Raw genomic sequence first — 13,707 nt, forward strand, 5'->3', positions numbered from 1 at the left:
GAAAAACGAATCAAACATACCACGTCTGGCGAAAGATTGGACAAGATAATGACGGTTAAACAAATTAACAGAATACAAACTTCTGACAAAAGAATTTTTTGCTTTGTTTTGTATATTCTGGTCCTGCAGAACGCTTTGTGTCAAAAGTATTTACGTGTTTTAATTTGTATAGTAAATAAAAAAGTCCACTCTATAGCCAGACAGTATATTTTATGATAAAAAAACAACAGGTCAAATGAGCGAATGAAATAAATAAGCTCTAAAACACGCAAGAGGCAGTTATAGTCACACCATTTGCTATTCTTCATAACTGTTACAATGGGACTATTTACCATCAATAATTAATTATTCTCAGTCTCACAGACACATTTGAACTGTTCTTTTTTTTCTGTATCATACGGTGCAATACTTATCCTACCATAAAATTTCAATCTTAACCTTTATGCAACTCCTAACATATTTAGTAACATCAACAAAATTGCATTGTAGGTAGATATGTTTTAGTACAGCTCTATGCAAAAATATGAGTATGTATTCGAAACCAACAGGTTGTATTCATCAATTCATAAACAAAACAACAGTTGTGTTATGCTTAAATAAATTTGAGATGAGAAATATTTTTGCATATAGATGTACAGATCTACATTATTGCATGAGTATTTATAGCAACCTTAACAAGTTTCAACGCAAAGGTGGAGAAAATGTATCATTATTTACAATACTATTTTGTGGCGGATTCCTTACATAATTAATGAACTAGTAAAAATCCCATTCAGTAAAATGTCTTCAACGACCTATTCAAAAATAACATATACATATTTGTAATTTATTAGAAGAGGTAGATATTTAAAATTTTGGATTACTTAATATATCACTGCGTCCAAATAAACATGGAAACTGTAAACTGTTTCTTCACTGTAAAATAAAATTTCTTGCATTTGTACATCACTATGAACTAGTTGTAGATAAAAATAATAATAATAATTACAGCTGTCTTCGTTTTTGTTTAGCCTTTGTATTATTACAATTACATTACAATATAGTCATGTTTTTTGTTTTTCAATATAAATTCACGTAAAATGTATAATTATGAACATTCATGAAAATACCACAGGACTGAAATTTATGTTCTCTGGTAGCGGACCACAGCAAAAGTGAAATATAAAGAATTTACTGTTAACTCAGAGCAACGTTTTCCTTTACAAAACCACTTTTCGCCATGTTAGAATTATCTATAGTTCATGCAAGTTGAGCAAGTCTGCAAAAGATTACTACTGTACATAATAGTCACATAAATTAACCATCACTTATACTCAAAGAATAAATAAAATCGTGGATCAAGTATAAAAAAGTTGATAATAAATATAACGTAGAGGCTTTTTACAATATTAAACAATAAACTGCTATGAGTTATGAGACTGTGGGAAATTTTGTACCACCCTCCTACCACAAAATCCCTCTAAATCAAATGGTTCAAAATCCTTGAGATTTTGATTTTCCTGTTCTTGATAAAATATCACGGAAGTTCCAGTGTTCCTATCCACTTCCTGTGACACTTTGTTCCAGGAATCAAAGATGTACCTTATCAAATCATCGTGTTGTTGATGGGTAACTGGTTTTTCGTGTGAAGGCAGCCTGTTCAGATCTGTAGGCCTCCTATTATTATTTCCATTCATTTGAGACATTCCCATACGCGGTCCACTAAAATTAGAAAACATTTTGGTTAGCGAGGTAATTAAAAACAAAAAAAATCTCTCAATAGAACAAGCAAAGGGTCTAACCTCATCCTGCCACTGATCACCCAGTCGTTACGAATAAATAAATAAAATCACAAAATAAAATATGTGTAAACTTAAGAAGGATTTTAAAAATAATAAAATTGTTTTCAACAGTACGAGACAAACGTCAGTTGTCAACTGATTTGATTGTAAACAAATATTTCTACATTACCCACCGAGAGTGGAAGTGGGACATGTGGCTGAGGACTCGCTTCCGGTATTTTTAATTGGGTAACTATTTTCCATTCGGATAATTATTTCAAGTTACGATTTGCATTTAGCATCCATACACAAGTAAAGAATTGAAGCTACTAATGTAACTTTGCTTCAGTAGTCTTAAATATAAAGATGTGGCATCCAACGTGCATAAAAATTCTGAAGCCCGCGAAACTTTAAACTTTCAATCCAAAAATTTTGTTTTACTTAAGACTATTAATATCAAGAAGCGGTAATAAATTGTTGAGAAAGGATAGCTCATAGTTCTCAGTTTCTTTTGAAAAAGTACAAAACACTGATGTTTTACAATCATTTATTTTACTACCAAACAGATAAACACATTTAACACATCTGCATGTTGTATATTTATATAACACAACTTTATAAAAATACACAAATGGTTGCTATTATATATATATATCTCTTAATACAATACCAACAATTTTAATAAATGGATCAACATTAACAAGACTGTAATGATTATAGTAAATAACCTGTTGGATATTTTTGTTGCTGTCTGTTGCACAAAACTTTTGTTTTACTAATCTATGACAAAAAAAGGAGCTATAGATAAATGAGTATCTAGATTAAGACACCAACAGGTATATTTGGTGTGACCCATGTTGTTTGAATAAGTTTTCATATCATTATTCTTCGCCTCTCTTGAATTTACTTGGTGGTGTTTACTCATTTTATTATTTGCAACTTCACAGAAAAAAAAAACTTAAAATCTATTGACACCAAAAGATGTAAAATGTTTTAAATGACTAGTTTTACATTTTAAAATGTGAACAAACCTAGACTTTATTGCAGTTCAATGTGATATATTTTGTTCGTTAAATAAAATGTGTTTATATCAGTTTCAAACGAAATATAAATCTAAATTTGCATTGTTCTAAATTTTCTTGAGATATACTCGTTTTTGGGTTATATTTATGTACTAAAAATACTTTTTTTTATATTTAGAAAAATACAGAAATTGTAAACTTTGATTTTTTTTAAATTTTATGTTGTATATTCATTTATAAAACATAATTCAAACTAACTCTAAATAAGTGGACAATTTTTCTGGAAAATGATGGGTTTCATACATTTACGAATCAAAAATATTCCCTAGGTACTAATACCGTATGATCTATATATAGTTTATACAATTAAAGAACATCAAACAAACATCAACACTGATTTTGACTGTATTTTCTAATAATTGACCCTTTTCCTGTAAGCAAAGTGAGTAGACATTATATAAATTCCAATGATACAGAGTGAGACAACATCGCGCAGGCGAAGTCAGATTTTTGGAGCGCCAAGTTAAAATTAACCAATGAGCGATAGATTACGCATGTGTAGCTGGTTGCATTCTGTCAAAGCGGTTTGTTGTCACAGGCCTTTGCTCTGCTGCCGGAGTGCCGGATACGTGGTTTTGAAGATGCGTGCGCACGGAAAGTCACTATGGAAGTTTTACGATCTTACAGGAAAAGGGTCAATAACACGAAATGTATCTTGATCATACGGTAGTATCATTTTGACAACGGAAGTTCGCTTCAAGGTCACATACATATCAAACCTTTATACATTGTATTAAAATTTACGAATTTTGAATTTAAATTCAGTTTGATAATATTTTAACTCATTGTGATACTGGTAACCACTCTTAGTGAAAAATTATGAAAAATATGTAATTTAGTACACGTATGCATATCTGACCATACAAACTTATAAATAGACGATGTTAACTTCACCATACGTCAATGACTATTTGTCTGTGAATTTGATCCACTATGTTTAGCAAAAATCTATACTGATATGTGCATTATATACCTACTAGTTTAAGTTTGTAAAAGGACAAATACAACAAGGAATACAGTAATATCGACCATCTTGTCACACGGTATAATATATTAACAAAAAATTTTCTTTTAATTTCGATTTTTGAATCATATGTATTTAATAACACTTACTTTGTAGGTAAGCACGACAGGGAATACAAGGTTGACGGTTGTTCAAAAAATCTCGTCTTGCCTGTACATCCTTCATTATAAAAATGAAATTAATAAAGCAGAATACATAAAACGATATACAGTCAATTCCAAATGTGGAAACTCTTGACTCTTGAGCCCCGTCGTAGACAAAGTACACAATTACAAAATAGCTCATAAATAAAATCTTCGTAACATTAATATTATGTGGCCATTTTACTCTAATCTATTCTAAAATTCACATACACACCAACAACACAAAAAGAATATCTACCTATTGCTATAAGTTTTATCGAGATCAATACATTTTACACGGATCATAATAAATTAAGCGAGGTCTTTACTAAATCTTCTAAACTGCTGCTACAAGTTACAACTACACGAGTTTGGTGCTGTTATAATTAATCATTCTTTTGGATTTCTAAACCAATCAATACTCTATCGTTTTTACTGACAAGATTTATCACATGGCTGGATTGTTTTAGAAATCGTTGGTACAATAGTACAATGTACAATAATAATATTAAATATATTTAACTTGGATTTAACCAAAATCACAGTTGAGAAGATAATATAGGTATGTAAATTAATAAACCTAAGAAGTAGGAAAGGCTCGACGAATTATTAATTAATAATAATTATTGGAATTGCTGTAGACAAGGAGCTTTTCCTTATACTATTTTCACTTAAACAACATTAATAACTACAACATTAAAAGTAGACCTTCTTTTGGTATTTCCACACTACTAATCTAGCATTAAAAATAAAAAAAAAAAAACAGTTTAATGTAAAATATTTAAATAAGTTATTATCACATTTATTACATTAGTTTCTAAAAGATTTAAGCTGGTGATACAGTTCGGTCCCGTCTCTTATTTGGGTAAAATTTAATTTCATAATAGTACCAGGTTGTTATGAGCTTTGTTTTTATAATTTGCTTAAAAATTTGGTATTATTTAAGTAGATGATTTTTTCGAACATATCATTAAATATCTTTCTTAAAAATATAAAATTGTTTTTATTTGAACAATGCGATATAATGGTTTCATAACCAGTCCGTCCCAAAGCTGAATGAATGATCACTTTATTTATTCACAAACCGTATATTCCTTTGTGGCACAAATTTCTTTAGAATCTAAAGAAAAAATCTCTCACGAATTCTGAATATTTCAGCGACATTTAAATGTCATCTTTATTAATATGGGATGAGCATAACAGCCAAACGTAGTTTTGATTTACTCTAAAATTGTTATCTCGAAGTAAGCGAAATTTGTTATTTAACATTTCGTGCATTTAGTAATAATAATGTATAATTTTATTTTTAGTATTATGTGTTAATTTTGACGGAGGCAAGCAAAGCTACCCTGTAACAAAATTACAACTAATAATAGTTTGAGCCAATTTTGACAAATTTTCAAATGTAACAATATACCATTAACAAATAAATGTAAATTTTGTAGGTACAGTAGGATGAACTATATACTAAAATGTCGTTGTCAATTTGCCACCTTAGACCTATAATCGCGTTAGTTTGAAAACTTGTAAAGGGCCAAAATTGACATTTTTGATTTCTAATATAATATAACCTTGCAGTATTGACACCACTGCACCGCTTCTTCCAACAACACATGCAACGTTGCTAGTTGTACTTTAAGATATAATGTCTGAAAAGAATATGGCAACGTTGCAAAATTTAAATAATTTAAATCTAAATTTTTTCAAGTATTTTAAAGAACTTAATAAGTTGTGATGATAACTTCTGAGGCTAAACAATGATAAAATAAAATATCAGATAAACTAATAAATATCTATTCTAGAGATTAAAAATCGGTCTGTAAGTACTAATTAGGTAGCATCCAAAAATTAAATTTTAACGCTATATTTATGTAGCTATGAATCGTATTTTGGCAATAGGTTAGGCAATACGCACATTTAAAAAAACTAATTTTATAATAATTTTACAGTCATAACAAGATTTTTACTTAAACTAAATTGTAGGTAATCTATTTTAAATTTTTGAGAGAGGTAGGAGTACAAGAGAGAAAGAAACATAGAGGTAGACAGGAGACACAGGAAGAACAAATATAGTAGATATTTAGACAGAGGTAGGTATTTCTGATTCAATGTCTTACAACTTTATAAGTAAATTATTTCTTATAAATGATTCTAAAGTATTCGAATACAACTATCAAAAAGGAATATTCGACATTTATAGCCGTTATTTGTAAATGAGATTAGAAAAAGCTGGTTAAACTCCAGTTCTTAGTAAATAAATGACACATTGTCATCAAAATGATTAAAATTATTATAAAAGGTAAGGACTATAAAGAAAAAGTGGTCTAGCTTAACATCACCCGACATTTAAATAATGAAATGATCAACTTAGAAGAAACAAACGTCACAAAATTTAGCTAGATGTCGCTTTTCTAGACCACTTTTCTCTTATTACTTATGTTAAAACATTGATTCCTATTTCTACTATTCATTTTAAAGTTAAGTGACACGGGTAGTGCAAAATTGCAATTATTTTGAAACTAGCTGTTATTCATAGTCGATTGAATAAACTTATGTTGAACATGAAAATAAATGTCAAAGTAACAAATCCCAGCTTTTTATTGCTAAACATTACGTTGTATGCCTGAAACTATCAGTACATTTTTTTTTTTCAAAAGCTGCGTTAAAACTATTGCATGGAGCAATTACTTTCAATTCGCCTCCAGCTGAGGGGTGAGTTACTGGGGTTCGAGTTGGTGTCCCCTACACTACAAGTTTTTGTCCTCATAATCATGAGGTCTGTCCTAATACTAGGTCGTCTCACGTTAGGCGTAACGACGCCACACGCGTCGCTTAACCTCCTTTTCACGGAAAGCGTATATTTCTTTGAGTGATGAGAAGGTCCCGAAGGAGGCAGAGGACAAGGAGCCCCAAAATTGGCACTGACTCTTTTGTGATGGTTGGGTGCCATTTCTTGAGGCAGATTAGCCACCACAAATAATTGATAAAAAACTTCATCTACTTTAACATTTTTCTTGGCTGATGTTTCTACAAAGGCACAGCCTGAATCTTGAGTGTCACAGTATAATTGAGCTTCCTCTGCAGTCACCGTCCTGAAATAATGAAACATCACAGGAATGCAGTAATAAGTTGCGCTTTCTCATTATTTCGTTTTTTCGAGTTGTATTGTGCTATTCACCTCACTACAATTACAACTTTGAAAATCTGTCGCTACGATTTATTATCGTGCTTTAATTCCAGCCGTTGCCGGCGATAAAATCGAACCTTCATAATGTGGAGAGGTTGTAAATTTATTAGGAGTATTGACTATCTGCATGGAGTGTAAACTGTAAAATAAAATCATTTCCGTTTCTTGAGTTTCCTGGTGTTTTAGCGATTTTATTTCCTCCCGTTATTCGCCGCTGTAAAACGAAACGAGTAAATGGGGCGATGGTTTCAGAATATTACTTTTAAAGATCTCATTTGAGCACCGCACCGGTGGGGAGTGCCCGAAGAATATGTTTAAATTACAAAATCACGCTAACTTTTTCTCTCGGGTTATGAATTTTAAATTGTATTTTTCACCCAAAGTAAGTTTACAAGCTTGATTTTTTTCACTTAATTAAACTTTTGCATGCTAAGAGCAATTAAGGATGATTCAGTTAATAAATTAATTAAATTTGCCTCGTTATCAACGCTTGGTAAAAATCCCGACGGGTTTGCATGGCATCAGGTATCATCGGCTGGTAAAAGAATTTTGAATTATTAATGTCGAATTTATCGATTTATTTATTAATGGGGATAACGTGTTTATTATTTAGCTTTTAAATATTCAACAATTTGACCACATTATTAGCCTGGTTAATCTCAAGCGTTTATTAAAAAGCGGACAATGCAGACAGACACAAATCAGTCAAAGTTACTCCAAAGATCATTTTGTTATTGCTAAATAAATTAACAAATAACAAAACGAGATTAGTTTAGATGAGCAAGATACCTAATGACAACTAGAGGACAATTTTTGTTTATTATAGAAACAAAGCTTTATAAAAGGTTAGTTTTCTGTTTTTCTTTTTTAATTTAATATGTATTTTGAAAAATTAAAATTACAAACCTACTGAAACTGCTCCATTTTCAAAACCTCTTGTTTTCTAGTTATCTTTATCATTATTTTCGTTCATTATTATTATGCCAATGAAATTTATAAATTTTGTATTTTTACAGATGAAATTTCCAGATTGTTTTATAAGGTAACGATGATAAAAAGCGAGGTGGTTGTACTTGACAGAAAACATTAAGACACCCTTATCTTCATAGCGGTTTGTGCCCCTGAAAGTGACGTCGTTCTAAATCTGAATGTATTTAAACTTTGAAGATGTTTTTATGTTTGTTCTTATCTTTACCGAAAGCGAAACATCCCTGTAAACACTTCTAAATACCTAAATGATAACAAGCAACCAAATAATACAAGAAGAGAAATACAACAATCCATTTTCAGAAGATGAAAAGGAATTATATATGAGTCGTTCCAAGTAAAGTGGACCACTCTGGAAGCCAACTAAAAATTCTTTGTTGCTCGGTGGCAACCAAACTAAAATGTTGTAGAACACTGTATGTTACAACCTCACAATTTATGTACGTTATTATAGTTATTATTAATGTATAACATTATTAAGCAGATTTACGTGATAATGATAACAAATTTTCAGACGGTGGCTGAAAGTAAATTTTTCGCTTTTCACACAAAAATAGATTTTAAACAAGAACACAATTCCCAAGAGCGGACAGACTATGTTCTAAAAATCTCCTCTGTATGATGTAAGAGTATTTAATAAAATATAGACTTGGACCTTTGGAATAACTAAATTGTTTAAAAAATTAAATGAAAATTGGTCTAACTTTGTTAAATTAAACAGATCGTTGTTTAGACAAATTATGAAATTTTATTTTGGTTTTTCTTATGATATCTAATCCCTATAGCGTAAAAATAAAAATAGAGGTGGGTTATTAATACACAAGTATAAAGCATACTATGCGTTCTCAATAAAATTGTAGAATGAAACTATCAACTTTACTGTACTACTAGAATTTCAGGAAACTGAGACAAGTCGTCTTTGATTTAATCAGTAAAATCAATTTCATTATTTTTTTGAGATACCCTGTATAAACAATTTGAACATTTCAAATGAGATTGTTCAAAATTGCGAGATGACGTCATCAACTTTTTGGAAGGAATGAAGAGAGGAATTTTGATTAGTGATTTACCATGTCCTCGATAACCGTGAAGAGTGTAAAAATTTGAGTGCCCTTGGTGTTGTATTTCTTGTTCTTATTTTTATAATCCTTTGCTTTTTTATCGTTAAGTGTTAAGGGGGTGAAGTAGAGTTTGAGTGTGTCTGCGTCTTTCCTTTTACTGCTTTCTACCCTGGATGTTGTTTTTAATTCCTTCCCACTCTATACCCCTTCTTTCCACAGCTTCCTTAATACATTTTTTTCATTTTCGTATTGGTCTTCATTTTTTGTTCTTCCCTGGTACCGCAACTCACAGACTTTTTCAATTTTACTTTTTCTTCACTCTTTCATTTATTTCTTGATCTATTTTCCATTGCTTCGTACGTATTATTGTTCCCAAATATTTGCAACCTTGTACTTGTTCTATTACGTTTCATTGGAGTTTTGTGTTGTGCAATTTGTTTTCCTGTTGTTTTTGTTTTTATCACAGTTTTGGTTTTTTCGAGATTTATCTTCATATAATTTATTTCTCTAAATTACTTTGTAGTTCTTCTGCTATTTTTGTATTACGGTTATGTCATTTACAAACACTTTAGTAGATTAGTTGCATCTGCCAGTATCCTAGTTTTTTCCATTGTTTTGTGGTTAGGATGCTTGCCCGGAGAGCAAGAGGCGTGGGGTTCGGATCCTACCGAGGCACAACATTTTTCTCTGCTTACTTACATTCCTTGATCTATTTGTCTTTTTTCTAAGGTTTTCCATATGTCCACTATTCTTATACGGTCAAACGCTTTTTCATATGTATAAAATGAACTCTTTCTTCTTGTTTATAAATTTGGTACTGATTTCAATCTTTCCTTCTATTCTTCTTTCTATTATTCGTACCAAGATTCTTGGATGCTTGATATTGATAGTGCCATACCGCTATAAATATTACAATTTTTCTTGTCCCCTTTTTTATATATCGGTAATATTATCCATAGTTCCAATCTTATAGTATCTTTATTTCTTGAATTACCTCATCCATTAGCTTGTTTATTTGTTGTTTTTCTGTTTTTTAAATATATTTTACCTTTTCGGGGGTTATATTATCCCTTCCAGGTGCTTTTTTATCTTTCGTATGGCTTCTGATAATTTTTCTTGTTATATTGTTTATATTTCATGTGATTTATTCTACTCCTCATATTCTTCTTCTTCATCTAGATCATCTTCCGTCAATTCTTGGAAATTTTGTCATCCCTCCATTATTTCCTCTTCATCTGTGATTACGTTTCCTTTCTTAAATTTTTATGTTAGTCATATTATATTTCTTCTTTTGTTACAGTTGCTTAAGTATTCCGAAAAAAATAGTTTTTGGTTTTCTCTGTAATTCTGGGTGATCTTCTTTCCTAATATTAACCATGATTCGTGTTTTGGTTTCTTTATTGCCTTCTTCATATTTTTTAGTTTTTCTTTGTACACTTCATAATGTTCTGGTTTCTTTTATACCATTTTTCAACTATCTTTTTTCTCTTTGATTATTAACTTTATTTATGAGACCACCATTCTGTTCTCTTGATCTTTTTACTGCTCAAGCGTAAGATAAGGAAGTATTGTAATCAAGCCCATTGGGCCACTGGCTACTTTCACATTTTCTCTATGTGTTATGACGCCTAAAGTACAAAAACATGGGTCTCCCGTTTTCGTTTGTCTGTCTATCCACCGTTCGTGTGCATTTTTTTAGACAGATAATCTCCAAAAATACCGGACTGATTGTTGTCAAATTTTATATGGTTACTATGAATACCATGTATGTATAGATTGTAAAACGCACTAAACTTTGTCTAATTATCCCCACCAATAATGTGATGACGTCACCTCAAAATTGTGCATAGAAAACTGGTTTTAAATTGTATAAGATAACATAGTCCTACACGTGTAGTTTATGAATCCGTGTTGATTATTTATCCGAGGCATCTAGACTTTTGTAAAAAAAATCAGAATTGTATAACAGTATTTTGCAATTTAATTTTGAAACTGCAAAACCGAATGCTCAGAAATTTTGTAGACGTTTTAAAGTTATCATAAGCATGGTAAATTTTTAATTAAAGTATATCTGTTTATTCCCTCCAAAAAATCGATGACGTCATATCAAAATTTTTCCGAATAAATCCCATCTAAAATGTGCAAAATATGATGAGATATGATTCCATCCATATTTTTGGAATTGCTTACGCAGGGTGACTCCAAAAAAAAAAAAGAAAATAAAAAACCGAAACGAAAAACAATTGAAAACTCGAGGAACTTAAATCGAAAAAGTGAAAAACTGGAAAATTTAAACTTGAAAACTCAAAAAATTGAAAAATGAAAAATTGTAAATCGAAAAATTGAACATGAAAAAACAAAAAATGATAAATTTCAACAATTTTAAAAAATATTTGTACTGTTATATGTATTAATATTAAACATATTTAAATTTATTATATATTTAAGCACTATTATCAAACTTTGCAAAACTATTTGAATGTATCTTATCCAACAATATATATTCTCATGTTATAAACTATATAGTACCAGAACAACATGGTTTTGTCAAAGGAAGATCGACTGTCACAAATCTATATGAATTTACTCAGTTTGTGTCTACTGCTTTAGATGATGGTTTGCAGGTAGATGTGCTATACACGGATTTGACGAAAGCGTTTGATCGTGTAAACCATTGTGTTCTGTTTAAAAAACTTGAAATGTATGGATTTTGTGATAATATATTGCTCTTATTAAAATCAATGATTATGGGAAGAAGGCAGTTTGTCGAGTACGGTGGATTTAAGTCTTTTGAGTTTATTGTAAATAGTGGGGTTGTTCAAGGCTCTAACTTAGGTCCTTTGCTGTTTGTAATTTTCTTCAATGATGTTGTAAAACATCTTAACTGCAAATGTTTCATATACGCAGACGACTTAAAGATAGTTAACATCATAAGATCTAATAATGATTGCTTAAAGCTGCAGGGCAATTTAGATAATTTTATTACTTGGAGTTGTATTAATAAACTAGAAATTAATAAAGACAAATGCAAAATCATGAGTTGCACGAGAAAGATAGATAAAATTAACTTTTATTATAATATCAATGGTGTACTGTTACAAAAGTGTAATGCATACAGAGATTTAGGAGTCATAATTGATTCTACTTTGTCTTTCGTCCCACATATCGAACAAATGGTTAATAGCTCTCTAAGAACGGTAGGGTTTATTATAAGAAATGGAACAGATTTTAAAGATGTATTTAGTATTAAAATATTGTTTTATACTTTAGTGAGAAGCAAACTTGAATATTGTTGCATAATTTGGATGCCTTATTATCAAGTTTATATTAACCTCGTTGAAAATGTATTACGAAAAATTGCTAAATTCATCTATTTTAAAATGTATGGTACTTATCCGCCTCAGCACTGTGATTCAAGAGCGCTATTTGATATTATAGGTGAATCCTCACTTCAAAGTCGTAGGAATATGGCATGTATATCTTTTATGCAAAAACTGATAAACGGTAACATATCTTGTACATCTATATTAGAGAGTATAAAGTTTGTTTGTCCACGTGTAAACTGTCGCACTCCAACAACATTTTATTACAAAGTACCATGTACTTATCACCATTTTAACAGTCCACTAATCAGATGTTTAAGACTGTCTAATTGTATAATACCTCATGGAGTAGACGTATTTTTTGACAATTTTTATAGTCCAAGACTTAAATTAAAGCTATTAACTGTTTGTAGAAATTTTTAATTGTTTGTAAAAATTTTTAATTAAGCGTATATATTTATGTATATTTAAACCACAATGTAAGTAAACGTATCATATCATATTTTTTCCTCTGTTCACTTTAAGAACCTGTTAGTTTTAAGTTGAAATTTGTTAGTTTTTTTTTTTCTGTATTAATGTTTACAAGTATGTACCTACTAATGTAACTCTGTGTGTTTCCACCATAGACGTTAGTCTGTTGGAATTAAAATTATTAAAAAAAAAAAAAAAAAAAAAATGAAAACTAGAAAAATTGAAAGTCCAAAAACTAACAAATTAAAAAAAAAAATGAAACGAAAAATTGAAAACTCAGGGAACTTAAATCGAAAAATTGCAAAATCTAAAAATTGAAAATTCAAAATTTGGAAAACTGAAAAACTGAAAAATTAAAATTTAACTTGAACAATTGAATAATTCAAGTCAAAAACGCTACGCCACTGGTTTTAACCTTTAACCGCGTGATCAGAAATGACTGAGTCTGTTAGCAGTACTTCTTAAACAAAAATGTGAACTTTTCTTGCTTTTATGTTGGCATAAAGGATGTAATTGTGACAGATACGTCAATCGTGACATGTGATAAATTTAAGTTAAGTTTTGGATACATTTTGCAAACTAAAAATGTCAACAATCTGTCAATCGTACCAATTTCAACTAAGTCCAGGATTGCCAACAGACTCGATCATTTCTGATCACGCCTTATCAAGAATTTGTTAATATGTAAAT

At 30.2% G+C, this 13,707-nt stretch overlaps 1 protein-coding gene across 1 annotated transcript in view; it reads right to left on the reverse strand.

Annotated features, from left to right (window-relative positions):
* Nucleotides 1–3,300: 3,300 nt before the first annotated feature.
* Nucleotides 3,301–13,707, reverse strand: part of LOC135135554 (GTP-binding protein Rhes) — a 40,610-nt gene continuing 30,203 nt past the window's right edge. The window contains exon 5 of the mRNA XM_064064639.1: nt 3,301–7,080. Within this exon, the coding sequence (XP_063920709.1) occupies nt 6,657–7,080 (424 nt within the window). The 3' untranslated portion in view covers nt 3,301–6,656. The remainder of the gene's footprint in view (nt 7,081–13,707) is intronic.

Source organism: Zophobas morio, unplaced genomic scaffold, assembly GCF_036711695.1.
Source record: "Zophobas morio isolate AGI-343-1 ecotype UQ-CSIRO unplaced genomic scaffold, CSIRO_AGI_Zmor_V1 ptg000024l, whole genome shotgun sequence".
Lineage (NCBI taxonomy): Eukaryota > Metazoa > Arthropoda > Insecta > Coleoptera > Tenebrionidae > Zophobas > Zophobas morio.